The following is a 27344-nucleotide window of genomic DNA, read 5'->3' on the forward strand; positions in this document are numbered from 1 at the left end:
GAGGAACACTACTGATGTCGGGGTAGTTGTACTCGACGACGATCGTAACATGTGCATTTGTACAGAAGGATTGCGGATGTACAAAAATTAACCGAATAATAAACATAATCAAATCTGACGTTGTTTAGTTATAATTTCGGCAGCGATACAATTTACAACAAAAGTATTTGAGAGAATTGCATACGTAGCAAGATTGTCAGTGTTGCTCATTCCAGCGAATCAGTTTTAATTCGCTCTTACCTGGTTTCAAATACATTAATTAACATTTTTCAGTACCGCAGCAACCGAATATCCTTTTGTGAGTATCTGTGAATGAATTATTAATTATTGGGGGCAAATGTAGATGTTAAACATTTGGTACATTTTTAAAAGTCTCAGCTGTCAATTCAATGAGACCACCGGCAGTGACTGTGAGAGGATTGTGAACAGCTCCGAGGAATATCTTTAAATTATTCCTAAATACTCTGTCCTCATTGTACCACTGCGATGCATAAATCGAATAACTCGTTTTTTCGCTCTCCACGAGAATAATATTTCCACCCCAGCAAAATGCTAGTAATTGTATCACAACTCCGAGAAGAAATACAGATGCGATGAGTGTATCCGTACTATTTTGTTGTTCTCCCTTGATACATAATTTGTATAATAAATTTATATGTGTAGAATATCACCAGACAGTCGATCACGTAAATCTGACCTTCGATATTAAAATACTCACCAGAATCAGTTGTAGCTGAAGAACTGTCATACTCAGACTGATAAAAATTTGTGGTAAAAGTACAATACTATAAATTGATTTAAACAGCTTCAACATTCTGAATGAAAAATTAATAAAAGCCAGTTCATCACTCTTGGTGTGAGCATCAATTATAACAACAATTAACACCGATATTACCTCACAATTTGCTGATGAAATTTTATACAATTGAGTAGCTCATCATTCGCCTTGAGAGCTGCCGATTGATTCTGAATTGCTGCAACACCTAAATTCGAATGATCGTTGCTGCAGTCGTCCTCAGACTTATGTGAAACGTGACAGTACGTCAGCCTAAGATTCAGAATCTTCAATTGTGCTGATATATTTATCATGGCCCCCATGAGGAAGGCGTCTTGAGACAGAGCAATAATTCCGAGTGCAGTAGCTGATAGATAGTCCATAATGAAGACGGGCCAGAATTTGGTGGAGACTATTAAGTACTTCATTGGTATTGATCTAAAATCATAGATGACAGAAACAAAATGAATCCAATAAGTGTTAGGGGAGCTGGAGCCAGTACCGCTCACCCGTATCTCTCAGGATTGGCTGAGAAAGATTTTTCGAATTGTGAAATGCTTTTGCCCTCTGGGAATCCCTTTCGGTAATCAGTGCATGCACCAGCTCCCCTATAACCGGCGAAAATGAGGTAGACTTTACCCTATAGGAAGCTTCTCCATTTGATGATCACATTGCATTAGGGCAGAGTAAAAGTAAAAGGCAAAGTATTGTATTCCGGATATTATGATGACAATGGTAAATGTTTTAGATGCGAATAGAGAGTCTTTGAGTACTTGATCCCGTCGATGCTCTGAATGAATTTCATTAACAAATTATATTGAATATCCGCAGTACGGGTGGACGAAATTTCGAGGTTGCTGAGGACATTCAACTGGAGAACTGGAGGTCATAGTTCTATCGGATTCGGAAAAATTCTCCAATTTTTGTGAGGATCTCCTCAACAACCTTAGAGGTAAGAATATGCAGACGAAATTGGTTTAAATTAGTCCTTAGAAGGACGAGCTTTTAGGTATGTTAGTTATTAAATTATTCTCACTCAATTCTTCACCACTTATCATCTGCCTCTCCCAACTGAACAAGCTAGACAACTCCGATATCTCCACTCGGTGATACATGAAAGCTAAACACTTGATTATGTCCGCTATTTCTGCGGCAAATATCGAGCTTTCTTGGATGAAAAATAATGGAGTATCAGCAGAGAGTGATCGCGAAAATGTACTCATTGTTCTCATTATGTGAATAACACCTATCATCCACATCGTATAAGTTTGATAGAACCAGTACTTCACACCAGTTTCATATGGATTCCACAAACCTGGATTTTTACAATGTGTAATACGAGTCAGTTATAATTTCTCGATTTTTAACATTTTACCCATTAAAGTCATGCACTTGAAATTGAAACGTAAATAACTCGTGTCTATTGAAGAGGGAGTTATCATCCCCATATCGACCCCTGAAACACTGTCGGCTGCTCGAGATGTTCTACAATACTGAACTCATACCTTTAATTTATTATTCTGCGTGGTGCCTCGCTTTGATACTATCGACTGCAACTTTTTATTGTTGCAACTGTTAAGGGAATTTCAAATAACTGTGCGAGTGACGGAAAACGTGTTTTGTGGTGCACTGCATATTTGATATTTGGCTGATTCACTTCAATTTAGTATTATGGGAACTATTTAGCAGTCTGTCGAGAACTGTTACCTAGTAGTTTCATTACAAACATTAGCCGAGTAGAGCTTCCAAAAAATGAGTTTACTCTAATTAGTTTAGATTTGTGGTAGAAATTTGAAAGGTAAATTTGACTGGAAATACAGAAGATTAGATTAACTGCTGCAAATTATCATCATAGGAATTAGGCCCAAAGTGCGAGCGCTTAGGAACTGCTGATACGAAATGAATAGAGTGGATATGCCATATTTTGAACAGTACTGTGTTCGCTCGATTTTTTTCCTTAAAGTGACGTTAATTATTTAAGGCTTTGAAGGGTAAAAATTTGGTGAACTCAACGTGTCATCGCATTTATTCATATTCACTCATCGTGTAACCGCTCGTGAAGAATTGCTTAACCTAGAAAGAGACTATTCCAATTCCAATTGAATGGTTATTCCTGTACATTCTGCAACACTGCAACACCTGAATATGCTTTCGCCAGAATCTGAAAAAAAAGCTCTCATCAGAAATTTGAAAGACTTCCCCAGCGTAATTTGAAAATTGTATACATTTTTGAATGTCACAGCTGATAAGTCAAAGAGTCCACCAGCACTAACGATGAGAGGGTTCCTCACGAGGCTCAGGAATATTTTAACATTATTTCGATACACAATATCTCGATCGTACCACTGGGATGAATAAATGGCAAAGCTTGTTTTATCGCTTTCAACGAGAATGATGTTACCACCCCAACAGAACGCAAAAAGTTGAATGACAGCTGTTATGCAGAAAACCACAGCCACCATTGTACCATCAAGGTTCCCTCCTTCTTTGACCTGAGTGAAATCCCAAATATAAAATAAGAAGGCGAGTGGTTTCTACATTTCTTCGAATAAGTGATGCTGTGAATACTGACGAGCATCATTTGTAATCCACTGACGATGATCAATACTAAGCTAACGGATAATTGAGGTAGTAGCACCACGTTATATACATGTTTGAATATATCTAGAATCCTGAAAAGTCAATTGTATTACAAATCATCAATAGTTCGATCGATAATCACGATCAATCCCAGTCAGACTGACTTTAAAAGCTGCTGATGATGCCTGATGCAGTTGATGAGCTCTTCATTGGGATCAAGGGTTACAGACTCATCATTGCACTCCCTTTCAACGCACTCAAACTGAGTGAACTTGAAATTCTCCGCAATTTCTTCATCAGTGCACTTGACCAAATTCGTCATGGAGCTCCTCTCCGCACGGTAATTGAGTATTTTTAACTGTCCCATCAGGTTTATCAACACCCCCATGATGAAGGCATCATGACAAACTGCACTCAATCCCAAAGCAGTGAATATCACAAAATCAATGCCGATGGCCACCCAGTAATTTGATAGTATGAAACAATATTTAAGAGGTGGCGAACTAAATTGAAATAAAACATCTCAGATTTATGGTGGCCAGTAATGAAAGGTCACTGACAACTTGACTATTTGATAAGAATAAATTGTCCACATTACCCTATCGGCAACTTCTTCACATCGTAATCCGAATATTTCCATATGACATAGAAATAAAACAGGAAGTAATTCGTTAGAAAAATGGCAACCGCTATGGTGAATATCTTTGACGCCAGCATCGCTGTCGTTATCACTCGGTTCCTATAGTATTCTAAATTCATTAACATAGAATTATGCTGTCAGCCTCACTTGGTCATGACAAAAACGGGAATTAGAATTTTTATTTGGTCTTCTGCTCACTAATTTGTTCTGTTCCTAAGATGTGTCGCTCCCAGTTGAATATACCAAGAATCGTTAACACTTCAGGTCGGTGGAATATAAATGTGAAACCTTTAATGGCATCGCAAATCAAGACCGCCAGTAATGAGAATTCCTGACAGAATTGCGTGGAATTTGTCGAATTAAGAGCCCGCACCAATACAGTTAATATTCTCAACATCATTATTACAACGCAATAGTACATTATGTAGATTTGATAGAGCCAGTACTTGCGTCCTTTCTCCTTGTATGGATTCCATATACCTGAATTATGATGATTGTCTTAATACATTGAGAATTTAATCCGAAAATTGCATTTGTTCACTCAATTTTTCCTCGAGCGTCAGTGCTCACAACAATGAAATATTTTCACTCATCCTTAATGATTTGATGATTAAAAATAATTACCGAGACAACTTAAAACATTGAGAGTGAAGTATAAATAGCTCTTATCTATCGGGAAGACATTTTTCTTCTCAACTTGCGATTCTTTTTGAGTCATGTCTGATCGAGCTGTTGTACAATACTGCAATTGCAGCTGTCATTTATTATTCTGCGTTGGGTACGGCTTTGATGTGAGACGAGTTTCAAACATGAAACTTCATTAATTTAAAATTCTCCCATGAATGCCTTCAACCGACAGCGGTTAACGATTCTTGATTATTCATGGTACTATAGCAGTTACCAATTCCACTTCGACGTGGCATTAGTAATCATCTAGTAAGCGGTGCTGCACTGAAGGTGGAGAACCGGATCTCCATAAATCATTTATCTAACGAAATTGGTGATTAGTAAAAATCACTTGTGAGTGAGAGTGACTTGATATTTCAGAGGACTGAGACTGAATTTGATTAATAATTAACAGCAATAGTCATGACCCCTTGTCACTGTCAACTTCAGTCAAGTTCCAGAAACCAATTTTTTTATATTCATGAATAGGAAGTTTCTTCGCAGGGCGTGAGAAAAACCAAATGCTGTATTACGATTTCATTACATTGAAACATAATAGGAGATTATTTTCAGTCATTTATTTTCGAACAATACCGAGCGCCAAGTATCATGGTAATCATTCACCGCTGGAGTTCTTGAGGATAGCCATGAAGGAATACGCCTTAGTGAGAATCTGCAACAATGAACAGGATTACTAATTGCATACACTGCACATGGATGGCATTGTCGAACGGTTGGTCATCTACTAACATTTTTAAATGTATCTTTTGACAAGGCAACGACCCCACCAATGCTGATCACGAGGGGTTTCTCCACGATGGACAGAAAAATCGACAAATTTCCTCTGAATACTTTGTCGTTGTTGTACCATTGCGTATTGTAAGCGGAGGAGCTTATCATTTCGCTCTCGATAAGAATGCTATTACCACCTGCGCAGTATATATACAATTCCAAGGTTCCCCAGATGACAAATATCAGTGGATGTACCATGGCATGGACATCCTCGTCGGTATCATACTTTGTCTGAAGGGAGTTACAGAAAAGGTACTTCAGAAATGACATCACGACAGCAATGACTCACCAAGACCAGTTGACAGCCCATCAATGAGAGAATCAGCAAGCTGCTCAGTAATTGTGGCAGTAGGATGTTGTTATAAATTGATTTGAAGGTTCTGAAAATTCTAGAGAGGAGTGGTAAACAACAACGACATTATTATAATTTTTTCCATTTTTTTACTAATCAGCTGAAGGTATTTACTCCGTCATTTTCTGATGATTCTCGATACATTTGATGAGCTCTCTATTTGGATCAAGGACCGATATCTTCTTTGACATCCGACGACACTCGTAATTAATTATCATCATCTTATTCTCGTCCTCGGGAATAATCAATTGCTCAATAAACGTCTTATGGCAATTGCTCAATCTGAAGTTGAGAATTTTCAATTGGACTGTTATGTAGCTCATGACAGCCATCAAGAAGCTGTCGTTGATGATGATATTTGCGCTTGCAAAATTATGAACCATGTAATCAGCAAGAGCAACGGCTCGACAATGCTCTGCTGAGGAAAATTGCTTCAGCGGTAAGTAACTGGAAAATTACGAGTTTCATTGAGAGAAAATTATCGTGTCAGGGGGTTCATAAGCAGGTACCACCCCCGCTACCAGACACGTGCTACCCCTCTATGTAATACTGCAATTATTCGATTATGTAGTCACCTGAGTGGGTAATCAGTTAACGTACAGTTGGCAACTGTCAACGTAGAGTATAAATCAGCGAACGAATTCATTAAAACAATCCCACTTATGACTACTGTCAATTTTCTTGAAGATGCCGAAGCCTTCGTCATAAGTACATCTCGAAAATGTGCTGTATGAAGTATAATTAAAATTAAGAGTAATTGAATGAATGAGGTTCGTTAATAATGATGGAGAGGTAGAAATATTGAATATAAATTCAAAAAAATTACGGAAGGACTTTTCGAACAATTTTGGACGTTGTTTTTATCGTTTTTTCTCTCCCCAGATATTTTTTACTAATGAGTACTCACCCATTTGTGGTGTGCATTCCAAATGCCTCTCCCAATTGAATAATCGCGCCAGTAATAATATTTCCGCTCGAGAATAGACAATACTGAATGTTTTAAATGCCCCAGCAACATGAACAATTACTGATGCAAATGCCTGAGTGAATTCTGGCATTGTATGTGCATCCAGTGTTTGCAATAAGTCGGCTATACATTTAACTGGAAATATTCCATAATTATAATAAAGTATGTAAACTTGATAGAGCCAATATTTAATCCCTGCGTCATACGGATTCCATGCGCCTTGGTAAATTGAAAAAATATTTAAACATTTGCATTATTCACTTAATATTTCAGAAAATGAATTTATGCGATTTGATGATATGAAATATCAGCTCAATGGAGTTTATTTCAGTGACACATGGCAATGCGCTGTTGGTACTTTATCGAAAAAAATGTTAATTGCTTCTGTTAATTCCGAAATCTTATTTTTCCTGCGGTGATTCAGTTAATGATAATGCGAATGTGATGAGAAAATCTTTTAGGCCCGTACCCAGAGCTGCTATGTACTTCAGGTTCAGAGAGATGTAACTCTCGTCTATCGGAAAAACCTTTCCCTTAGTCATTTCTCAAGAATACACTGGGTATGTCCTCCTCGATGGTCTTCAAGACACTGATATGGAGACCGTCATTGATTATTCTACGTTTCGTGCCGAGTACGTGGACGAAAAAAAAACTGGCAAAAATAATTCTCAACTTTCGGCATTTCGTTATGAATTTTTTATGAGCCTCTAATGTTACTCGATAGAAAATTATTTTAGGCGCATGCATAATAGAGGAGGCAATTGTCATTTCTTTCGTATTTCTCCGCTTCTGGGAATTTATTTGAAAAATATAAAAATACGTAAAATATTCGACGACGAAAACCGAAAATTTGTCGAAGGGACAGTCGAACGAGAGCAGTCAGTAAAGTGAACAGGAAAAGACCAAAAAAAAAATCATGGGGAATGGAAATAAAATATAAACATAAAATATCTCCCGTTAGAATGTTTATTTATTCAACGAACAAATCGATTAATTCCATTGATCACAACTCGTCTATTTGATATTGGAATTGCTTTGATCTCAAGATCAAAAGTAGCATGTCTCCCACCGAACAAAACAGGTGCTAGAGGTTCCGCCGAATGCTCTAAATCATCTCTTTGGCCATCTTCACCGGATGTCCCGTGGCCCATGTACCCCTGTGTAACCAAATTACCCGGATTTTTCGCCTGATTTTCCCCGCCCGGGGGTTCATAAACGGTGCGGCCCCTCTCATTCTCCAGGAAGTCCGGAATTTTTGTTGTGCTCGAGTTGAAAAATATGCCTGACACGGGGAGTATCACTTCCACGGGGGACTCACCCATCGTTGTGCCCTCTGTGCTACCCTCCGAAAAGTTCTCCATTCGGTCGTCCGTGATAAACTCCTCATCGGGTAGCGAAATTTCTTCAGGTTTCGGGGATGTGCTTGACCCCCGCAGTCTGAATTTCCGGAGGAATTTTTTTATCATGGTCAGGATGCCTGTGTTGTTCTTCCTCTTCGGTTCGTAGATCTCGCCGCCCTTGTCCTCGGCCGCCCTGCCCTGAAGCACCAGGTTCTCCAGGAACTGGGATTCAGCTGGAGGGACGAGGAAACGGTAGCTGTTGAGGACGCCGCGATGTCCTTCGTGTTTCCCGGACTCTGTCCATCGAAATTAGGTCTCATTTTAGAGGGAGGACCTCCCAAATTATTCTGGTGTTCTGCCCCGGGTGAAATTAGGCCCCAGGACCACACGTGAAATATATTATTTCAATATGGAAAATGAAAATAAATTCAACGCACCTCTCCTCCCCGTCGCAGTCCTCACCCCAGCGGAATGACCCCTTCCACTTGTCAGCATGACCATGAGAAATCCCACAAAAAAAATCATAAAAATTCTCATCCCTCCACGAACTTTCAAAATGAAATTTAATGAAGGTTAGACAGCTGTTGGCGAGAACAATTGATAGGTGAAATTATCGCACAGTGGAATTAATTGACTTTTGACGCCTCGGGGAGCGATGAATTAAGATAAAAGCCACTTAGTCCAATCCTCTCGATAAACCCAGAGATCAATTACGGATGACGTGAATTAGTGGTCTAAGTGAGGGCGAATGATAAGGGTAGGATGGAAAACGAAGATAGAGGTGTTTGGGTGAACGAGGGACGAGTAAATCTTCCCTTCGACGTGCGTTTGTTATTCTTACTGGGGGATGCAATAAAGGGGAGTCCTGGTGCTCTCTATTCTTCAATTTGTCTCATTGAATTTCTCTGAAGGGGGTGGAGGACTGCGAGAGAGGTAATTTAATTAAAAATCTAGAGGGTGTATTTCGTAATATATTTTTTATTATTTTATGTAAAAGACTTTAAAAATGTTTCCAATATGAACGGGTCATGACTATTGAGGCATCATTCCCTCCCTCTATTTTTTTTACAAGAACAGAATCCCAGTGAGTTGCGCCCCTCCTCCCCCAGCATCGCCAAAGGGGATAAAAAGTCGACGACCACCACCTGCACCAGTTCACTCTCCTCGTCGCCTCCAGATCTCTCGGACGTGCGAACGCAGTAAAAATTCTTCCGAAATCCTTTTAAAGTTTTTAAAATTTGTGCTGATGAGTATCATCAATTGTCAACCATGAGACTCGCAGTCATTCTCTCATTTCACATCTTGAAAATCATACAGTGCGATGACACCACCGGTGGACCCGACGACTTCCAGAAACTGAACTCTGAGTTACTGAAATTAAACGAGATAAACGCGATTCTCGAATGGGAATCAGCGACTCATCTCTCCCCGAATGTTTCAACTTTTAAGAGAAAATTTTACGAGAAGAGGACGGGGTGGCGGGAGTGGTGGTGCGATAAATTGAGGAGATCGAGAGACGAGAGGAGGATTTATAGTCTCTGCAGAGGACCCAAATATTCACCGGAGCAGGCGAGTCTCCTGTCCCTAATATCAGATAAACTGAGCGGGAGCTATCAGTCGAGAGAAGTTTGTGACACCTCTGACAAGTGTTTCCGGGGAGAAACTGAGTTAAGGAGGCTTATGATGACCTCCAGGGATGAAGGGGCCCTACGGTGGGCCTGGACTGCTTGGAGGGATGGGCTGAACTCCCTGAAATCACTATTCATGCAATTTATCGCAGTCCAAAATGCGGGAGCGAGAAAGAACGGTGAAAATAATTGTCTTATTTACGAAAGTTGATATATAAATAAATATTGTTAAAGTAAAAATATCATGATGATGGATAATCCTCGAATGGACTGAATCCACTTGTGATACTTTTATTTATTGCACAGGATATAAAGACATCGGCGATGTCTGGAGGGAAGAAATAGGAATAACAGACGCAGAAGTAGTGATGGAAGTGATGTGGTCAGACGTCGAGGAAATATATCGGCTTCTTCACGCTGTTGTCAGGTTTCGACTGCAGAAGGTGTATCCGGGAGTTGTCCATCCGCTCTTACCCATCCCAGCGCATTTGCTAGGTCTCTCAGATCAGAAATAAATTGTATATTTTCAAAAAAAAGATTGATAGAACAATTTTCGCCTTTTAATTACAATTTTCCTTTCACATTGATCTCACGCAATTTAGGATAATTATTTCGCCTGTGTTTCAGGGGACCTGTGGAGTCAAAACTGGGGAGCCCTCGTCGATCTCGTCCTGCCCGAAAAATCAGTGACCCTGAATATCACAGAGTCATTGAGGAATAAAAATTACAGTGTCCTGGATATGGTGAAGCGATCAGAGGACTTTTACGTATCTCTGGGGTTCCCCCGGCTACCAAAATTATTCTGGGAGCGGTCGATTTTTACTCGAGGAGATCGCGATATGAATTGCCACGCATCTGCTGCGAATATGTACAGAAAGGGGGATTTCCGGATGTTGGGGTGTTTCGAAGTCAATGAAGAGGACTTTCGAGCGATTCATCATGAAATGGGGCATATTTATTATTACGAAGCGTACGAGAATCAAGACACCATTTTCAGGGTAATTAAACACCCAACAGTATTTTTATACGATATATTTTCCTCTGTTCGATAATTTATTTGTTTATAGTCCGGAGTAAATTCAGCATTACACGAAAGCATCGGAGAGGCCATTCTCCTAGGAGTGATGACGCCCCAACATCTCCAGCGAATGGGACTCGCTGGAGACGCTATATTGACCGACGACCTGGCTCTGTTATTGAGAGAAGCTCTGATTAAACTGCCACTGATAGCTTATAGCCTGGCAGTGGAAAAATGGAGGTTCAGAATTTTCGAGGGGAAAGTAGACTCGACAGAGCTGAATGATCTCTGGTGGAGGCTCCACAGGGACATCATGGGAATTGCTCCGGTGAGCCCCCGACCTGATTATCTCTTCTTCGATCCACTTGCGAAATTCCATATTATCGCAAATATTCCCTATTTGAGGTACCGTAATCTCCGACGTTCCTTACACATTTATTGATTGGAGTTCCTAAAGCATTAAAAATGACGCAATCCTCAGGTACTTTTTCGCAAGTTTTCTGCAATTCGAAATATTCGACTCGATGTGCCAATCGGCGATTACCGGAAAGATAAATAATGTGAATTTCACTTTTCCACTCCATAAGTGCGATGTGTACGGATCGAAGGGTTCCACAAAAAAATTAAGGTAAACAATGACAAAATTATAAATCCATAACAAATTTCATAAAGAAAAAAAGGAAGATTCGCGTCAAAAAAATTGAAAAACTTATATTTCATCATCAATTTCGCTGTACAATGTACAAAATTCGTTGAAAAAATCACATGTATTCCAGTTTCATCATTTACAAATTGTAGAAGGATAATATTCAATGAAAGTCCAACAGATAAAATTAAATTTCAATCTTCAAATAAACTCTTTTCGCTTCAGGAGCCTGATGAAGATGGGCAGTACTGTGGAGCTCCCCGATGCATTACAAAAATTGACGAGTGAATCCAAACTACGTGTAGAGCCCCTTACGCGGTATTTCAAGCCAGTCTATGATTTTTTGCGGAAGGAGATCGACACTTTCAATATTCCTGTCGGATGGGATTAAAATCAATCGGCATTTTGTGTTCCAAGGCCGTTGTTCGTGAAAATATCAAATTCATCTCTGCTAGCAATAGCAGCTCGTACATCTTCTAAACTTATTTTCTCAGGGCATCTGAAAAAAGTGAGCATTCAAACAATGTCCTTCAAACACCAAAAATATTCATAAAACAACAGAGCAAAGACCTGTGAATAAATAATTATTTATCCCCGATCACTAACCTTCCATTCCCCGTTCTTTCGAAAGATTGAGCCAGTGAGCACCTGAGCAGATTTTCCATGAAGCACTCCACAGCCTGAAAAAAATATTTTTCAGTCCCACAACCCTCCAAATAAAACCACAACAATCTAACCTTAGCCAATACTCGTCCAGCAGCGTTGTGCAGCACCCCCTCTGCCACCTCTTCCTCAGCTAATTTAACTCCGACTTGCCTCACACTCCCGCAAACATAGGAATAGATCGGCTCAGCTGATTTCGGCACCTCCATCATCACTCCCCTCTCCTTGTCTTCCTGGACGATCCCTCTCCTTATCTTCTCCTCCCCGATCTCCACCACGTCGACCTCCTCCTCGTCCTCGACCACCTCCTCTCCTCCCTCCTGCAGCCACTCCATAAACTCCACGGGCTCCGTACAGGTGTTGAATTCCTCTCCCCCATCGCCCACATCCACGATTATTTCCGATTTCCCTCCTCCTCCACCCCTGACGGGGGTAAATCCATGCAGTCGACACCACAGCATGATCTCCTTAACCGTCCAGATCTCCTCCTCGTCGACGCTTCTTTTGCGCAACAGGCTGCGGACTTCCTTGGCCCTGTACCACTCCAACGCCCTCTGCTTTCCAGGATTGAATCCCAGGAACTCCTCGTCACTTCCGCAAACGTAGGGATGCAGCCTCCGGTACTCAGGATCGCCCGAGTGAGGTGATACGATCGGCATTCTTTTCATTATGAACCTCATGATGCCCTCCACATCGCTAGAAATCTTCACCTCCTCGAGACTCTTGAGAATTCCATCGTATAACTCCTTCTTGCTTCCTAATTTCGTTTTATCCTTCCCAATAGTTACTTTGCCCCGGGGGAATTTGCCGTTTGGCTTGTCCCGGGGAGTCGGTGGTCTCGTCTGGGAATCGGCGATCTTCAGGACGGGAATGTTCGTGGAGGAATTCAGGATTACACTCTTTGAGGAATCGAGGACCAGGTTGACGGCGGCTCGCGGATTCTTGAGGAGACTGATGGCTTTTTTGGTTGTATTCATATCTAGCTTGATAACCCTGTCATTATTGTCTTTCAAGACGACTATTTTGGGGGGCAGTGACGTCTCCGACGGTTTTTTTACGTTCAGAGACTGAAAGTGGGACGGAATCGTAATTTTTAAAGGCTCCAGCACTGAAGAACCGTTTTCAATGATTTTCGGACGGCTTTCACCCTCCGAATTTAGAATGGAATTATTTTTCCTAGGAGATCCACCATTTTGAATAATTTTCGGAGGATTTTTAGCCTCCAAGGATGCCAAAGAATCAGTGACAGTCCCGTTGACACGATTTTGGTGATTGACTTCGTTCCCTTTCTCCGGAGAATGAGCAATGGTAACGTTTCCCTCCTCAGGCCCTCCCAAGCTCGCGTAATCGTGGTCAAGGTGGACGTGAGAGAGCATCCTAACGTCATCCTCATCATTTTTCTCCTCTTTAATCCCGAGGGGGTGCTGAGGGAGCCCTGGAGAATCTCCCTCCTGTTTTACACCGTTCTGAGATACCATTTTGTTGTCGGAAAGCTCACACGTGAGTGTATTAATCCAAATATCGACGACGGTCTCCGATCCGAGGGTCTGGAGTCCCGTGTACGTCCTATCCAACTTCAGATGGTGAATGATATCCATTGGCTTGTTATTTCGGTTCTTGAAATGGAGTTGGACTCTTAAGGGGAATTCTCCCCATCCTCTCCTGCATAAGTGAAATGGAGGAGAGATGACGTCGACGACGTCGTTGGGTCGATAGCTTGGATGAAGGAAAAATCGAACTTTCGATACAACATCCGATATATCGGAGTCCTCCTTAGTTCCTCTGACGTACATGGTCCACTTGTGGGAGGCTGCGTCCTCCCGCCAGTCTGGGGGAATCCATTTTGATATGTTCCCAACGACTATTCGCTTGCGGCTCTTGTGGCGGACACCTCGGGAGGGGATTTTTGGTTCTGGTTGAGAGGTCTTCGGGGGTACGTATCGGGGAATCTTTCTGGGAGGCTCTGAGGAGGGGTCAGTCTTGGCGGGTGACCTTTTCAAGGGCCTGGGAAGGTCCTGGAGGTCGGTGACAGGGGGAGAGGAGGTTCCGGGGGGAAGCACGTTAGGAAAGCTTTCGGTTAAGGGAGCGCTGGGAGTTTCTAGGTCTGGCGGGGGTTTTAGAAGATTGGGAGAAGATAACTTGGGGGGAAATATGGATGGAGTATCGCTTTGGACCTTGGGGGATTTCCCCGTGGCGGAACGCACTGCCGGATGCAATCTCACCTGTTTGACTTCTGGTGGAGGGTTCGAGAGACATTGTTTGCGGTTGTAGAAGTCAGAAATTATGACGTAACGGAGAAAGTGGAGGGTTTTTAGAGCCTTGTCGAGTTTTTCTTGGATTTCGAGAATTTCTTTTTCCTTCGTGTCGATTTCGCGAGAAAATTCGCGGTCGATTATCGATGTAATTTTGCGAGAGGTGTTTGTGCGGGCTACAGGAACAAAATTTATTGATATAATGTTTTTTTTCAACAGTGTAAAAATGTGGGATTAACTGAGGCTTAATTGAAGGCTCCAATGATGGATTATCAAGTTAAAAAAACGTTTAACATGAGAAAAAATAATCAAAATACTTAGAGAGCCTGTAATATTGCTTTCCTTGCCCTCACAATTTTTCTGAATCTTTATTAAAGTCATCTTCAAATTCAACAGAAGCATAAGTATCTCACCGGTCTCTTCATAAATCTTCTGTTGGTAACTCGTACTTGGTCCAGGAGCTGCATAATCAGGGTCCTGATCCTCGAAATTTCCGGAATTATTCATCGCATCAATAAATAAAATATTTTTCCTGGGAAAAAAATAAACCCTGAACGGCTGGAACTCTTCATTTAAGGTTAAGATTCATAAACATGTTTTTGCTGTGGAAAATTTTCCTGATTTCACTGAAAGCACTCACCAGAAAATCTGGAAATCGTAATTAACTGCGCCGTTAACTTCCAAATGAATGTTCAACACTTATTCCTAACAATTACACATTTAAAAAAACACTGATATGACAATGCTGGGGACGTGAGGTTATCTCTCCCTCCAATTGACAGTTCTTTTCATAATCCTCGAGGAATTGATTTTTATGTTCACTGAATTGTCGAAAATAATTGTTTGTGACGGAGGTTTGCGTTTTATTCTCACGGAAGTCACAAGTATATCATAAAAAGTGAAAAAAACTGAACGGAATGTTGTGGCCGGTGCCATCACTTTCACACCCGTGGACGCCATTCAGTCTCACGAACTTCGGAAATCTTGAAGAAACTAGGTCTAGTTATTTCCACTAGATTTAAGGATAATTGTTGCTCATCAATGTTTTCCTAAGTTAGAAACAACGTACACAAAATAAACTCTGAATTTGATTAGAGCAGTTGTCTGCCATCATCATTAGTGCAATAGTCCCAATAACAATTTATTTAGGGTACAATCGACCCTATCCTCACGCTGAAATTCACTGAGAGAATTCGATAACATCAGAGTTCATTAAAAGACTATTTTTCTCTAATATTAACCTTTAGGTGGGTTGAAGATATTTACTAGGTTAGTGCTGGGAAAAAGTCCCCACAACCGAATAATCAGTGTGAAACCTAACCTATAAGTATGCACATTCAGCGGTGCTATCTTTTGCAGCGGTGACGACCTGGTTCAGTTGTTTTCAATATTAAACGAACCGCTGGAAGATGTCTAGGAGAAAGAGCATTGAAAATCCTGAGGTCCCTGGTGAGATAATGGAATTATGTGTTAAGTTGTTGATGTAGAAACAGAACGTGGAGCCTATGGAACCGCGCTTTTTGGTCAACTGTTGACAATTTGAAGAAAAATATTCCCTCCAGATTGGTCTATTGACAGTAACCAATAATTAGAAAAAAATAATGCTCTGGCTATTTTCATATCTAACAATAGAGTACCGTGATTTTTTATTGCATTGAACGATAAGAAGTACTCAATCAATTATCGAAATTCCACCGGTTGATAATTATTCTCCTGAAAGGAAAGTCATGAGCTCCATCTAAATTACGAAATTGCTCACTTTCAGGACTGGAACAGAACCTGCCTCCCCCACTCCCTCCCTTACCCCCAGAAAAAATATCTGAACCACCGGTACCAGAACCACTTCCATCAGAAAATGAAGCAATTGTTCCACAAGTGAATCTCTCGATCATCCCCAACCTTCCCCCACAGATGAATCCCCACGATCAGCCGACTCCTCACGTCATGCCACCATTACCCTACATGCCACCCCCTGTTCCACAACTCCCAGTGGGTCAAATGATCCCCTGGTGGGTGGCAAGAGACGCTGACAGCACCGGTATATATTCCCAGTGGTCAAAAAGTCAATCTGAAGCGTTTGCTCCCGAAATAAATAACGAGACTGGTGCTACTAATTTCAAGAGGAAAATCGAACAGGTTGATCCTGCCAAAGACGCAGGTAAAACTTAAAAAAATGGTTTTCTATTCATGTTCTTCACTGGCCTAAGAATACTCACTAATCTATTTCTTTAAATAAATAAATGCTGATCTAATCTTTCTTATTAACTTTGTGAACATCGTAATGATTGCAGGATGTTATCCATTAAATCAATTCCCTGACACAGTGAAAAAAATTAGAAGAAAAATGTAAAGACTATTCTTGCTTTTTATTTTCAGAAAAAGTCGCTAGTGCCCAATCGGAACTCTCGGCCCTCATGAAGCCTCTGCGCTGTGATCTTTGCAATGCAGTTGTATGAATCATAAAAAAATTATTACTGTCATTACGCTTGTTAGTTATGTATATGTGAAATCATAATTTTAGATGAATTCAACACTGCAAGCGAAATTACATTACGAGGGGAAGCCACATCAGAAAAAAGTCTCGATGTTCCTTAATCAGAGTGTTAAAAAATTGAAGACTGACGAGGGGCCTATTACAACCACCTCTAACGATTGGAGTTCTTACTGTGATGTACGTAGGGCTTAATTTTTTAATTTTAAGAGTCGAATGTGATATTTAGGGTTAGATATAGCAAGTAAAGTGTTGAGAGCTCTATGTAAAATGTTTATTCTTCTATAAGAAAATATTTATTCCCAGAGATAAATCGAGAAGTGAAATACAGTAATGTTTATACCAAAATTTGAAAGTACTGTAAAATGTCATGATATAAATTTTTTGGCCTTCAGACAAGGTCATAATGAGCCGAGTCAATCGTTCAGAAATAAAATAGATAAAGGGAAATATCCTCCTGCTCAGTGGATTTTTTTTATTGTCCTCTGTATTTATAAAACTTTTTGTCAGTTATAAAGATTATCCCATCATGTGATACATTTTTAAAATTATTTCAGCCATCAGCAATGGTGGTGTTTTGTTTTTAAATTTTTTGTTGTTTTTCCCTTGGTTTTAAAGATCCAGCTGATGAAATTATTTATTTATTACATTATGTCTATAATAGTCACACAGACGAGGCTAATGCCGCGGCTACAGAAATAATTAATAGTTGAAAAATACGTAAATATAAATTTATGAAAATAATTTTTGGCGATGATCTTTAGGTCTGCAAAACTTGGTTTACGTCTCAGGCAGACGCATCTCAGCATTACGCCGGAAAGAAGCATATCCGAGCTACAACTGGTGCGCCAAAGAAAAAGTAATGATTTGGGAGTTGTCCAACGCATCCCCAAGGATCATAAGACAATTTCCACCATGAAAACAATTTTTTTTCAGAAGTCCAAAGAAAAATTCTGTTCCCCCACCGCCGGTGGACCCAACAGGGAGATTCGGAATCGGTGCCGGCTTTCAATTGGAGCCCCAGAACCCTTCATTTGTACCCGAAGCCGTAGTACCACTCATTCCGAATCCCCAGATGTATAACCCTGTAGCTACGACATACTCAACTGCCTTGAGGTGCGATCTCTGTGGAGTAACTGCCAATCGCTTGGAACAACTAGAGACCCACAAGAAAGGGATAAGACACCAAAAAATGCTGCGATTAAATGGGGTGATTCCTACGGAAACTGGTGAGTGTCTGAAAATAGTACTGGAAAATTCTTACTAATTTGCTCTTGTTTAATTAATATTTTTCGTAATTTTTTTTTAACAGTCGTGACCACAAGCGAACACGTGGTTAGTGCAACGACGATTGACTATTCCATCTGCAGAACACCATCAGGTATATTATTGTATCGATTTATGCATTGGTGAAATTTATTTATTATTAATTATTTAGGTTCGTACTACTGCGCTGCCTGTGATAAGTCCTTCACATCGGAGAATACCTTCGCCCAGCACGTAGAGAGTAAAAAACACAAAAATCAAATAAATCCAAAACCACCTGGTAATCAAACCCAGAAACCATCAACTCAAGATAAACATAAGAAGCACAAATGATAGAAGGAAATGTTCAAATAGTTCTATATTTTTTATTTCGACAAAGTGATGATATTCTTATGAACATGTTGTGTTTCCTGGATAATAAATATGATGTTCTGTAAGTATTCTTTTGTGGAATGTTCCTGACACAAAATCGTTTAATTCTTCAAAAATTCCTAGAATAGCTTGATTTTTTTTTTATTTTCGACACACGACGAATTAACGAGAAGTTGCTAGTACCGCTGGAACAATCATCAACCATTTATCAATAATTGGAGTTAGGGTAAAAAAATAAGACCAGATAAATTTTTTCGAATGTAATTTGTTTCAATCATTTATAATTGCTGATGGTGAAGAAACATTTTTGGATATTTCATTGGATGACTCGATTACTTCATACTCTTCTGACGTTGACGGCTCATTGGAGCTAGAACCATTGGACTTTGTGTCCTCCCTTTCCTTACCGAGTTCCTGCGGTTCGGGTTCCTGGGAACTAGTTGGCTCTTCATTCACACTTGAAGATAGGGATCCGTCCTGCGGGGCTGCGGTGGCTGCAATAACAAATGAAGGGATTTCTTAATGTATTTATAGACATAAATATATAATCTCTAAATTTAAATATGTAAATATTCAATATTTAATAAAGTTGAATTATATATAAAGTTAATTACCGGAACAAATATTACATGTTATAATAAAATTAAACCTTGATTTTTTGAAGTTTCTGATACAGTCGGGACATTACTACTGGTTGAAGGTGCATTGGTGGCCTGCACTGGGACCTCGGAATTATCAGACTCAAGGTCTAGTTGCGAGAGTTCACTGATATAATTCTGCTGAGTTTGTTCATTGGTAGGAGTCGATGGGCTTCCTGATGGCGTTGACGTTGGCGTGGGCCCAGGAGTAGTTGGAGCAGTGCTCGGGGTTGGCGGCTGGGCTGGGGCCGGTGTGTGATTGCGCAACAGGATTTGCTGAAGCTGGGCTTGCTGGAGGATCACCGGTAGCTCGTAGTGATGGAAAAAATACAGCATAGAGTGCTGAAATCAAATGGAGAATCCATTCGGGATTCGTCGACAATTTAAACGTAATTCGGATGGTTATTACATGAATAATTGTGAAGTCTAATTAAATAAGAATTTACCTGTATGAACAGCCAAGACGTAACAAGCGCAAGACTGCTGTATTGGCCGTTGAATCGATAATGATACGCGTAGAATGAAAAATGATAGAGATAAAAGAACCTGAAATCACGAGAAAAATGGAGTAATCTTTGTTATATAAATTGAAACAGAATTGTCATCTTGTGATAATTAAAAAAATAATATTATAATGGATAGGTCCCTCACCTCAGCCAGTGCCTCTTCGTAATGGGGGTGTGACAGCAAATAACATCATACTGGTCCGCAATCCAAACAATTAAAATTATGTAGAAAGCGGTGGTACTATCGTTGAAAAATTCCGACATTATAGTCTCCATTCCTGAAATTCGAAAAATACTCTTCTGTATTAATGTAATCTATTTAATTCAGGGGATTCATATTAATGAATGAATACCCATTGACACTTACCAACGAGTGCTAGTATAACCACCAGTAGAGAAGCGGCAGGAAAAGACGCTGTCACGTTAAATTCCAGCATCTGAAATAAGTCCACTGGAAACAGAGAAACCAAATGTAACTGTTGAAGTCCGACTATAAAATTAAAATAAGTATTCCTGTCTATTATTGTATATTAAATATTTTTGATTGTTGTTTTTTTTTTAAATCCATGGATTTGTCAGTCAATGATAGAATTTCGAGATCCTTTTAATAATGTACTCACCGATGAATACGAAAATCTGATGGTGAGAGTAGCGAAGTAACATTGAGATCGACACAGTCTGAGAAAAATAGGGCTCGTGAAAAAATGAAGACAAAAAAATTAAATCGTAAATCCTTGACTTACAAATAAAAGCATGATGAAGAATGCAGCGACGTAGGAAGTCCTGGCCATCCACATGCTGACGAAACGATAATGTTCGCCGGTGACTACATTTCTAGAGAAATAAAATTGATGATTGAACATTACACTATCAAGTAACTTAAAAAATTCAGATTCCATCCACTTACCGCAAAAATCCTTTATTATCTTCATGTTCGGCCAATGTTTTGATACTCGCCATGAGAAGATCATCGTATCCAAGCAGTTCATCGAGAATCAGCCTGGAGAAGGCATCCCCAAAGCATTTGTCATTCAGTGGATCCAATGTAACTATTTTCACAGGTATATTGAGCCTCTGACGAACAGCAGGGGATAGTCGAAGGAAACCGTACTCAAGGGAATACTCCACAATGTATTCGTCCTCCGGAAAAACTAATGCCCGCCCCAGACAAAATTAGTGAATTAGTGAAACAAATATAAAAAATGAGGGGTTACCTGCTGTCACCAGCTTCTCAACCTCAGGTACATCCGTTTTAAGAGGCTGTGAGCCACTCTCCCCGGAGTTAATCTCTGAAGTGGAATTATTGTCCGTAGCATTTGGACTCTGTGATATCGTGACGTCAGGTGCCTGTGCATCGTAACGTAAATGTCCAAATAATTAAAATATTTGTCAGTTAAAAATTAATCTGCGGAATATCTCCCAGGAAAATAAATTAACATTTGAACACGTCATATCACTCACATCAGGAGTCTCTGTGACCAATCCTTCCCACAAATTCGTTGACACCGGTCGGTTTGTACTCGCATTAGTCACTTCGACATTTGGACTTGGTATGGTTTCCGAGAGAGTAGCTTCTTGAACGGTTTCATCTCCGAATGTAAAATTCTGCCTACTGTCGTGTTCCAAAATGACCCGTTCCTCATCAACCGCGGACGGCTCAATGTCGAAGAATCTGCACAAATAACAAGTTGACCAAACTATCATGGGAAGACTGAAATAACCACTAGACGACTTACCCATCTCTAGCTAAAATACCAAGTACACTACTCAAATCATCGCCCTTCTCTCGTCGTAATTTCTCTTCCTTCGCGTAACTTTTTTCTATACTGTAATCCTCACCGGCATTCCTCAATATTTCGACCCTTAGAATACCATCTCTCGGCCATTCATTTCTCACATGTTCCAAACAATTCGTTGGCGCACGGGAGAACACTATGTGTATGTACGCCATGACAAAAAATGCCATTATTGCCTGAAATGAGGGATATGATAATTTTTTCCTCATTTTCCCTCATTAATTGTAATATTTACATACTCATTATTAACCCAATTAAACGTAAATATTACCTTTAACAAAACTATGCATTCTATAAATCTCCGGACAGGTTTTGGAAATGTCTTAGCGTAGGCCAATGCCGTTTTGATGAAGAGCGCATGAAATAATGTGTCTCTCATGTGATAAAGTGCATTTTGATTATTATTGTTACGCGCACGGTTAATTAATCCTGGCGCAATGGCTCCTGCCAGACTAGGATTATTATCTGCTCCACCATTCTGATTATTATTATTATTATTTATATTATTATTGTTATTATTATTATTTATATTATTATTGTTGTTGTTGTTGTTGATGTTGTTATTATTATTGTTATTATTGTTATTATTATTGATGGATGGTAAAACGAGGGGAACATCCACTTGAGACATGATTTTTTTCAACTGAATTCTCGCCTTATTATCCTTTGGCGATTATATTATTCTAGTTCAATCAGATTTTCTAAATTTAATAGTAGTATTTAGTGGTTGAGATCCAGAAGTTTCTTCTCAGCACTCCGTTCAGTACATGTTTGGACATTTCTAAAAGAAGAGAATTACATGGATATGTTATATGGCCATCGTCGGAATTTTTTATTGAAGATTTGAACATTCGGAAAAAGAGAAAAAAAATTATATCCCCCCCCTCCCGCCCTTATCACCGATTGTTCCGAATCCAATCCAATAATGACCCAGTGATAACAGACGGTATCAAACACTACTTGGTTCTGAATCTTAACCTCAAAATGGCTGCTGTCAGAATCACTCGAGTGAATGACACTTCCACCCCTCAGAGAAATCAGTTCACTTGACATCAGTGACAGAAAAATAATGGTGAACTAATTGACGAGTCTGTCCAGAAGTACTCAAGATACCAGAAATGAGGTGGTAATTACGTAATAATAATAGGAAAGGAAACACGTCAATTGAAAATTTCTAGGCTGTCTCTTGAGAATATTTTTTTCCAATAGAATTTTTGAGGCTCAATATTCTATATTTATTCGGTGACTCTTGTGTTCTCTTTATACACTCGTCTGTCATTGCAGTTATCCCAGATTGTTTTCCTATACCGATGGGTTCTGTCAGTTACAATATTTTCAATAGTAACCAAAACACACCTTTTGTTTTCAATCGTGCACTCATTATACAAAATAATTCACGAATTCACTGCGGTTACTGGTTGTTTGTCACTTTCACTGTTGAGTTGCTGGTGCGGTATGGAATGTTTATTTATTCATTTATTTATTATTTCTGGAAAAGAGGGTATGGAAACCCTCACTGCGAAACCCGATGGAAAAGTCTATTATGGGATGATAAGAGAAAAAAGGTTGGAACAAGAATCAGTGCCCTCTGCAACTGTCCAGGTGACCCGCCATATTGATGGTGATTTTGAATAGTACTTGACGTTCACCAAGCAAAATATACGACAATTTGAAGCTTCGTTAAGATAGACAAATTCCTAATTATTATTATTATTAAAAAGACGGAGAATTGCATAAGGAATTGAAATCCTGACATGGTAATCAATTCAACAATTTTATTTATGTCTGAATCACTTGAATAAACTACCTATCGTTATTCCCCCCGATGGACTGCAGAAACGAAGACGACTTTAGTTATCCAAGAAATTCAAGTGTACATCAGTGTTACATATAAGGACTAATAATCTTTAAGGAACAAAATTATTTGCTGTTTTCTCATTTAACTCATCCACATCCATCTGGAATTGAACCTTGCTGGTGGAGCTGGTGCATCTTTGGGCAGTGAAGGAATTGGATCTTTATACTCAGGCAGTTCTTGAACAGGTTTCGGTCTCTTTGTATCATGTACTTTGACTTCACAGAAGTAGCCGTAGGGTGGACGTTCCACGTTCAGTTTGTCCAGGACACACTTGTCCAGAACTGCTTGAGTTTTGCGACATCTGAAATATGAAAATACATTGGCCAAAAACTCATAGCTTTTCTGTTGTCAGACGTTAACATCTTTAGCATGGAATACTTAATTAACCCTGTGAGAAGAATTACTTACGGTGCAAATGCAGATGTTCCACTCGATTTGTCTAAGCAATTGTAGTACTGCACAAATTCATCTCGACAATTCTTCTTCAATTTTTGGAAAAATTGCAATGCACATGCAGTAACAGCTCTTCCTTCACTGACACATTTAACTGGATTGTTTTCCTCACGGCGACACAGAACGAATTCCTGAAAATTGAATTAAAACACAAGTTTCTTCGAAAATAAAAAATATCAATCAATAATATACATTCATTGACCGATCTCAATAACACAAAAATCACGACAAATTTGAAGTTTACCATTGAAGGTTATGTTTTGCTAGTGATCTTACGTAACGTGAGAAATTATTTTATTGTATGATGTTATGATTAATTATCAATCACTGATGACATTCGATTGAAAATAAATGCTATCATGCTTTCGAATGAAATAAATCCACTGTACTAACATTATTGTGATCTTCACAGGCCTTTCCAACGTAGAATGAAGCTGCTTGCAGGACAGGGTAAGAGACATTGAGTTCCTGGACTGTCAATTCCTCGTCAGGAGGAATATAAACTTTGTCAGTTATGACCATTATTTCACACTTAAGTCAGAAGAGGTTGAGATATTTGATTTTAGTTTTTTGTGAGAAGACAGCCGAACAAAACGCAATTTTACGTTTTGGTGCTCATCCTCATGTACTGCATCCGCAATGGACTGCAAGTCGAATGAAAACGCCATGGAATACAATCAAATGGTTCACCTATCTTGCCAGAATGGACGGTGTCACCTCTCACTGCCGGGGTGAGTACTAGCATTGGTGTGAGGCCCCTGGGCCTCCTGAGGCAAAAGGCTATTGATTTCCTAATTATATTTATCACTTCGAATTTCGACGGCCAATCGAATGCTTTTCACAGTAAAATAAATCCTAATTGGGAGGTTAAACCGGACAATTAATTGAATCATCTGGCAGTTGGGTCACACAGTAGAAAATTATTTATTTAATCAGCAAAATATGTTTCGAAAATCTTCCAAAATTTTTAAAAATACCATTCTGTGGAGTAAAACACTCCTCACCTCCATTTCTCTATGTACATTCAGAGCTTTTGTGTTCTTTTTCGGTATTTACACAGTGGTCCATCGTATTAAAAATTATTTAACAATACTATTTACAGTAGAATGGCACATGTTGTCTCTTCATATCTTCATTTCCCTAGAACGACGAGAAGATTAATTAACGCAGACTAAAGTCATTCCTCATCATCCTCGGTAGACGTTCATGAACAACTGGTGTAGTCGCCGGATTAATTGTCATCATCTCAGTCTGCATGATAGTCCGAATGGCGATCAAGGATAATCTCTGTTGCGTGGAATAATGGGGATTTGACGAGCAGTATTCAATGACTTTATTCAGACTGTCTTGAGCTTCAACCGGAGAGAATTGCGGCTCGTCAGCGAGATAGGCTGGTTCCGCTTCAATTTCCAGATTCGTGTCATTGTCCTCCCACGTGATTTGCATAATCTCATCCTTGCTCAGGCACTCATCTTCAGTGATCTTTGTTTTCGGGTACAACCATTTCTCAATGTCCACGATATTTATACTTTGGTATGCGTTAGTTCTGCTGAGGGCATCGCAGAATTCACTTGTCAGGGCTATGTCCTTTCGGTGAAATGGTCCACTGTCGCTGTGTTTTGTTTCGTATTCTTCTTCTTTCCCTAGAACTTCTTGCCAATTTTCAAAGAGTTCCACAGGCAGATGGGCAGGATTAGGGGTGGATATTTCGGGCCAGAGCTGGAGGAAAATATAAATAATTAATTACGCGACGTTCAAATCGACTTCTGACTATTTGGAAAAAAAATTCACAATTAAGAATCGCGAGGTTTTGTCTCTCACCGGCTTCCACGATTCGACCATCATCTTGATCGGCAGTTGGTTCCAGCTCATAGCCGTCCAGAAAACGACTTCCCTAATAGAAACATTGTTCATAGCTTCGTCCAGGGAGTCACCAGCATTAATTCTAGTTATAATAAATTTCATGAGCTGCTGGCGATATGAGACCTTGAGATCTTTCAACCATCCCCTATCAAAAGTCTGCAGCCAAGCAGCAACATGGTGTGGAAGAAACTCCACCCTGATTTTCTGCTTCTTCATCTTTTGTGGCAAGGACAGACAATTGTTCATGTAGAGAATAGCCTGTGGGGGAATGCCCTTGGAGATCAGGAACTCTTTCACACTCGGGTAAAACTCTTTGTTGAACCAGTCCCTGAAGAAACGTACAGTCACATACGCGCTCACCTGACTCCTGTACCACACAGGGATTTCCCCAATATCGTTCATAGCGCTGGGCTCGGAGCACTTGCCCACGACCACCAGGGGAAGTTTCCAGGTGCCAGAGGCATTGCTGCAGGCCATCAGGGTGACCCTCTCCTTCATTTGCGTCTGGCGGTGACCGTCCGGCGAACCGGCCACTTTCCTCACGAGCTCAGGCAGTTGTCGACAGTTCAAACCGATCACGTCGCAAAAGAACACCTAAAGAATTCCTCGTCAAGTGGACAGTTCCATTTTTTTTGGGTCTCTAAAAATTTGGAAATCATTTGAGAGCAGTATCTGTGGACAACCTGAATAGGACCCATTATTGAGGCCCCCATTTTTGTCCACATCACGTAGCACTCATGAATGATTTCAAAATCTTCAGAGACATCCAGCAACGCGGATGGCCCTCCACTTGACGAAGAAACCCTCACCTGATCGGCTGTTAGTCCCTCCGCTGCCATCGTCTGAGCGAATTGAGCTTTATACTCGTCCACACTCAACTCATCTCCCGTTGGCTGATCGGCGTGCCAGGGGGCGCTAGTTGCAGCTCTCGGCGTTCGCTGCGTCATGAGTTCGACCCCATAACGTCTTTGCCACCTCGCCAACCACTCGTCACTTGCCGAAAATTTTGACCTCATGTTGAGTTGATTCCAGAAAATAAGGGCCTGAATCTGGGTGCCATGCCCGGTGAAGATGCCTCCAGCTGCGCTGCGCTCTCTGTGCCACAGCCACATTGCTCTGTCTATCAGCTCGTGAGGTGATTTTTTGATCCTCTTTGCGGTCCTCGGCATGACGCCATTGTGCTCAGCCGCCCATTTCTGAATAGCATTTTCATTCTTTACCCAACCATTTATCGTCGATACGTCAATACCGAGCTCCTGGGCGATTGTGGAACGAGGACAGCCCAGATGAATCCTCTGGAGAGATTCCAGTTTTTCACACAGAGGAATCTCGACAGGAAGTTTTCTAGTCCTTTTCGTGGGAGAGCGTTCTTTCGAGGATTGAGGTGACGACGATGATGATGCAAGAGGTATGTCCGAGTTAGACATCTTGAGGTTAAGGCTCGCGGTGAGGGATTCAACCAGACTGTTGGGTATTGGGTTCTTAGGTTGACGAGAAAGCCAGGACAAAGGAAGATCGGACGGAGTTTACTGCGCAGGCTTGGACACATGTCGTGCGATAGTGGGGTAGCTCGGTAGCGCACGATGGAGACAGAACATGTATTACAGAGACCTGAGACCAGATATCAGCTCCGGACGGTCGGAGAACGCGGAGCAGTGCTTAGGGAATCTGTGCCTCGATCACGCTAAATTTCGCGATCTGCAGGTATTTTTTTAGTCTGTTTTGCTCAGGATATGGTCGAATCATCGGGCTGAGGGAGGGGGCTAAACAGCCAGTAATTAA

General features: G+C 40.4%; 10 protein-coding genes across 22 annotated transcripts; 2 read left to right on the top strand and 8 right to left on the bottom strand.

Annotated features, from left to right (window-relative positions):
• Nucleotides 1–168: 168 nt before the first annotated feature.
• LOC135166912 (odorant receptor 33b-like) lies at nt 169–2462 on the bottom strand. Its single transcript, XM_064129651.1, has 7 exons — nt 2151–2462; nt 1812–2090; nt 1415–1565; nt 896–1213; nt 719–815; nt 362–625; nt 169–306 (listed from the first exon to the last, which is right to left on the bottom strand). The coding sequence occupies exons 1-7, from the start codon at nt 2221–2223 to the stop codon at nt 256–258; spliced, it is 1233 nt and encodes a 410-aa protein (XP_063985721.1). The 5' UTR covers nt 2224–2462; the 3' UTR covers nt 169–255.
• On the top strand, nt 1324–11795 carry LOC135166903 (angiotensin-converting enzyme-like). 6 transcript variants are annotated; one of them, XM_064129630.1, is made up of 8 exons: nt 1324–1510; nt 1607–1727; nt 9190–9919; nt 10047–10235; nt 10368–10738; nt 10808–11163; nt 11240–11386; nt 11630–11795. In XM_064129630.1, exons 3-8 carry the CDS (start codon nt 9382–9384, stop codon nt 11793–11795), a joined length of 1767 nt encoding a protein of 588 aa, XP_063985700.1. In that variant the 5' UTR covers nt 1324–1510; nt 1607–1727; nt 9190–9381. The 6 variants fall into 6 exon arrangements, with proteins under 6 accessions (XP_063985700.1, XP_063985698.1, XP_063985703.1 ...); XM_064129628.1 differs by lacking the exons at nt 1324–1510; nt 1607–1727 and adding an exon at nt 6113–6244; XM_064129629.1 differs by lacking the exons at nt 1324–1510; nt 1607–1727 and adding an exon at nt 6202–6244 and having other exon boundaries at nt 9185–9919.
• Nucleotides 2553–4751, bottom strand: LOC135166905 (uncharacterized). 2 transcript variants are annotated; one of them, XM_064129636.1, is made up of 7 exons: nt 4620–4751; nt 4194–4475; nt 3954–4104; nt 3520–3858; nt 3348–3447; nt 3001–3267; nt 2554–2936 (listed from the first exon to the last, which is right to left on the bottom strand). In XM_064129636.1, the coding sequence occupies exons 1-7, from the start codon at nt 4711–4713 to the stop codon at nt 2883–2885; spliced, it is 1287 nt and encodes a 428-aa protein (XP_063985706.1). In that variant the 5' UTR covers nt 4714–4751; the 3' UTR covers nt 2554–2882. The 2 variants fall into 2 exon arrangements, with proteins under 2 accessions (XP_063985705.1, XP_063985706.1); XM_064129635.1 differs by having other exon boundaries at nt 2553–3267.
• On the bottom strand, nt 5170–7394 carry LOC135166910 (uncharacterized). Its single transcript, XM_064129645.1, has 7 exons — nt 7242–7394; nt 6713–6991; nt 6381–6531; nt 5920–6252; nt 5743–5842; nt 5412–5684; nt 5170–5334 (listed from the first exon to the last, which is right to left on the bottom strand). Exons 1-7 carry the CDS (start codon nt 7312–7314, stop codon nt 5278–5280), a joined length of 1266 nt encoding a protein of 421 aa, XP_063985715.1. The 5' UTR covers nt 7315–7394; the 3' UTR covers nt 5170–5277.
• Nucleotides 7747–8675, bottom strand: LOC135167067 (uncharacterized). The gene is made up of 2 exons (XM_064129919.1): nt 8550–8675; nt 7747–8408 (listed from the first exon to the last, which is right to left on the bottom strand). The coding sequence occupies exons 1-2, from the start codon at nt 8647–8649 to the stop codon at nt 7747–7749; spliced, it is 762 nt and encodes a 253-aa protein (XP_063985989.1). The 5' UTR covers nt 8650–8675.
• LOC135166901 (YEATS domain-containing protein 2) lies at nt 11449–15283 on the bottom strand. 2 transcript variants are annotated; one of them, XM_064129622.1, is made up of 5 exons: nt 14960–15283; nt 14733–14851; nt 12142–14495; nt 12011–12084; nt 11449–11903 (listed from the first exon to the last, which is right to left on the bottom strand). In XM_064129622.1, exons 2-5 carry the CDS (start codon nt 14824–14826, stop codon nt 11798–11800), a joined length of 2628 nt encoding a protein of 875 aa, XP_063985692.1. In that variant the 5' UTR covers nt 14827–14851; nt 14960–15283; the 3' UTR covers nt 11449–11797. The 2 variants fall into 2 exon arrangements, with proteins under 2 accessions (XP_063985692.1, XP_063985693.1); XM_064129623.1 differs by lacking the exon at nt 14960–15283 and having other exon boundaries at nt 14733–14930.
• A 139-nt stretch (nt 15284–15422) lies between these two features.
• Nucleotides 15423–18754, top strand: LOC135166908 (zinc finger protein 385B-like). Of its 4 annotated transcripts, none has more exons than XM_064129640.1 (9): nt 15423–15566; nt 15679–15768; nt 16085–16477; nt 16696–16769; nt 16841–16990; nt 17575–17669; nt 17747–18039; nt 18123–18191; nt 18249–18513. In XM_064129640.1, the coding sequence occupies exons 2-9, from the start codon at nt 15729–15731 to the stop codon at nt 18407–18409; spliced, it is 1275 nt and encodes a 424-aa protein (XP_063985710.1). In that variant the 5' UTR covers nt 15423–15566; nt 15679–15728; the 3' UTR covers nt 18410–18513. The 4 variants fall into 4 exon arrangements, 3 of the variants coding, with proteins under 3 accessions (XP_063985710.1, XP_063985711.1, XP_063985712.1); XM_064129641.1 differs by having other exon boundaries at nt 15433–15566; nt 15661–15768; XM_064129642.1 differs by having other exon boundaries at nt 15440–15588.
• Nucleotides 18696–22943, bottom strand: LOC135166902 (membralin). 3 transcript variants are annotated; one of them, XM_064129624.1, is made up of 13 exons: nt 22745–22943; nt 21660–22169; nt 21329–21564; nt 21054–21264; nt 20807–20939; nt 20500–20743; nt 20336–20426; nt 20213–20270; nt 19960–20082; nt 19738–19870; nt 19533–19632; nt 19098–19428; nt 18696–18942 (listed from the first exon to the last, which is right to left on the bottom strand). In XM_064129624.1, exons 2-13 carry the CDS (start codon nt 22017–22019, stop codon nt 18719–18721), a joined length of 2244 nt encoding a protein of 747 aa, XP_063985694.1. In that variant the 5' UTR covers nt 22020–22169; nt 22745–22943; the 3' UTR covers nt 18696–18718. The 3 variants fall into 3 exon arrangements, with proteins under 3 accessions (XP_063985694.1, XP_063985697.1, XP_063985695.1); XM_064129627.1 differs by having other exon boundaries at nt 19960–20043; nt 22745–22942; XM_064129625.1 differs by lacking the exon at nt 22745–22943 and adding an exon at nt 22367–22699.
• Nucleotides 22944–23143: 200 nt separating this feature from the next.
• LOC135166913 (NADH dehydrogenase [ubiquinone] 1 alpha subcomplex subunit 8) lies at nt 23144–24353 on the bottom strand. Its single transcript, XM_064129652.1, has 3 exons — nt 24093–24353; nt 23655–23830; nt 23144–23547 (listed from the first exon to the last, which is right to left on the bottom strand). Exons 1-3 carry the CDS (start codon nt 24219–24221, stop codon nt 23328–23330), a joined length of 525 nt encoding a protein of 174 aa, XP_063985722.1. The 5' UTR covers nt 24222–24353; the 3' UTR covers nt 23144–23327.
• A 246-nt stretch (nt 24354–24599) lies between these two features.
• LOC135167068 (jerky protein homolog-like) lies at nt 24600–27160 on the bottom strand. The gene is made up of 4 exons (XM_064129920.1): nt 27110–27160; nt 26372–27043; nt 25521–26156; nt 24600–25418 (listed from the first exon to the last, which is right to left on the bottom strand). Exons 1-4 carry the CDS (start codon nt 27158–27160, stop codon nt 24861–24863), a joined length of 1917 nt encoding a protein of 638 aa, XP_063985990.1. The 3' UTR covers nt 24600–24860.
• Between the last annotated feature and the right edge of the window lie 184 nt (nt 27161–27344).

The sequence above is a fragment of the Diachasmimorpha longicaudata genome, chromosome 10 (assembly GCF_034640455.1).
Source record: "Diachasmimorpha longicaudata isolate KC_UGA_2023 chromosome 10, iyDiaLong2, whole genome shotgun sequence".
Taxonomy (NCBI): domain Eukaryota; kingdom Metazoa; phylum Arthropoda; class Insecta; order Hymenoptera; family Braconidae; genus Diachasmimorpha; species Diachasmimorpha longicaudata.

Bases quoted from the DNA above. Each gene is read 5' to 3' on its own strand.
- LOC135166912 (XM_064129651.1), bottom strand. From the start codon at position 2,223: ATGGGGATGATAACTCCCTCTTCAATAGACACGAGTTATTTACGTTTC. The intron at 1,214-1,414 runs GTAAAGTCTACC...CTATGATTTTAG, and splicing joins ATGGAGAAGCTTCCTATAGG to ATCAATACCAATGAAGTACT. The intron at 816-895 runs GTAATATCGGTG...TTTTTCATTCAG, and splicing joins TTTCATCAGCAAATTGTGAG to AATGTTGAAGCTGTTTAAAT.
- LOC135166913 (XM_064129652.1), bottom strand. From the start codon at position 24,221: ATGGTCATAACTGACAAAGTTTATATTCCTCCTGACGAGGAATTGACA. The intron at 23,831-24,092 runs GTTAGTACAGTG...TTCAATTTTCAG, and splicing joins CCTGTGAAGATCACAATAAT to GAATTCGTTCTGTGTCGCCG. The intron at 23,548-23,654 runs GTAAGTAATTCT...TTCATATTTCAG, and splicing joins GGAACATCTGCATTTGCACC to ATGTCGCAAAACTCAAGCAG.
- LOC135166902 (XM_064129624.1), bottom strand. From the start codon at position 22,019: ATGTCTCAAGTGGATGTTCCCCTCGTTTTACCATCCATCAATAATAAT. The intron at 20,427-20,499 runs GTAAGTGGATGG...TTATTTCTCTAG, and splicing joins GATAATAAAGGATTTTTGCG to AAATGTAGTCACCGGCGAAC. The intron at 19,871-19,959 runs GTAAGTGTCAAT...TTCGAATTTCAG, and splicing joins GGTTATACTAGCACTCGTTG to GAATGGAGACTATAATGTCG.
- LOC135166905 (XM_064129635.1), bottom strand. From the start codon at position 4,713: ATGACTCAAAAAGAATCGCAAGTTGAGAAGAAAAATGTCTTCCCGATA. The intron at 4,476-4,619 runs GTAATTATTTTT...ATCATAATTCAG, and splicing joins CAATGTTTTAAGTTGTCTCG to GTATATGGAATCCATACAAG. The intron at 4,105-4,193 runs GTGAGCAGAAGA...TAATGAATTTAG, and splicing joins CTTAGGAACAGAACAAATTA to AATACTATAGGAACCGAGTG.
- LOC135166908 (XM_064129640.1), top strand. From the start codon at position 15,729: ATGTCTAGGAGAAAGAGCATTGAAAATCCTGAGGTCCCTG. The intron at 16,478-16,695 runs GTAAAACTTAAA...TTTTATTTTCAG, and splicing joins TGATCCTGCCAAAGACGCAG to AAAAAGTCGCTAGTGCCCAA. The intron at 16,770-16,840 runs GTATGAATCATA...TCATAATTTTAG, and splicing joins GTGATCTTTGCAATGCAGTT to ATGAATTCAACACTGCAAGC.
- LOC135166903 (XM_064129630.1), top strand. From the start codon at position 9,382: ATGAGACTCGCAGTCATTCTCTCATTTCACATCTTGAAAATCATACAG. The intron at 10,739-10,807 runs GTAATTAAACAC...ATTTGTTTATAG, and splicing joins ATCAAGACACCATTTTCAGG to TCCGGAGTAAATTCAGCATT. The intron at 11,164-11,239 runs GTACCGTAATCT...CGCAATCCTCAG, and splicing joins GCAAATATTCCCTATTTGAG to GTACTTTTTCGCAAGTTTTC.
- LOC135166910 (XM_064129645.1), bottom strand. From the start codon at position 7,314: ATGACTAAGGGAAAGGTTTTTCCGATAGACGAGAGTTACATCTCTCTG. The intron at 6,992-7,241 runs GTACGGGCCTAA...CAATTTACCAAG, and splicing joins GAAGTACATAGCAGCTCTGG to GCGCATGGAATCCGTATGAC. The intron at 5,685-5,742 runs GTGAGTCATTGC...AACTCCCTTCAG, and splicing joins TGGGCTGTCAACTGGTCTTG to ACAAAGTATGATACCGACGA.
- LOC135167068 (XM_064129920.1), bottom strand. From the start codon at position 27,160: ATGTTCTGTCTCCATCGTGCGCTACCGAGCTACCCCACTATCGCACGA. The intron at 27,044-27,109 runs GTGTCCAAGCCT...CGTCAACCTAAG, and splicing joins ACCCCACTATCGCACGACAT to AACCCAATACCCAACAGTCT. The intron at 25,419-25,520 runs GTGAGAGACAAA...ATTTTCCTCCAG, and splicing joins TGGTCGAATCGTGGAAGCCG to CTCTGGCCCGAAATATCCAC.
- LOC135166901 (XM_064129622.1), bottom strand. From the start codon at position 14,826: ATGAATAATTCCGGAAATTTCGAGGATCAGGACCCTGATTATGCAGCT. The intron at 14,496-14,732 runs GTGAGATACTTA...TTGTTCCTGTAG, and splicing joins GAAGATTTATGAAGAGACCG to CCCGCACAAACACCTCTCGC. The intron at 12,085-12,141 runs GTTAGATTGTTG...TATTTTTTTCAG, and splicing joins CTGGACGAGTATTGGCTAAG to GCTGTGGAGTGCTTCATGGA.
- LOC135167067 (XM_064129919.1), bottom strand. From the start codon at position 8,649: ATGAGAATTTTTATGATTTTTTTTGTGGGATTTCTCATGGTCATGCTG. The intron at 8,409-8,549 runs GTGCGTTGAATT...TTCGATGGACAG, and splicing joins GACTGCGACGGGGAGGAGAG to AGTCCGGGAAACACGAAGGA.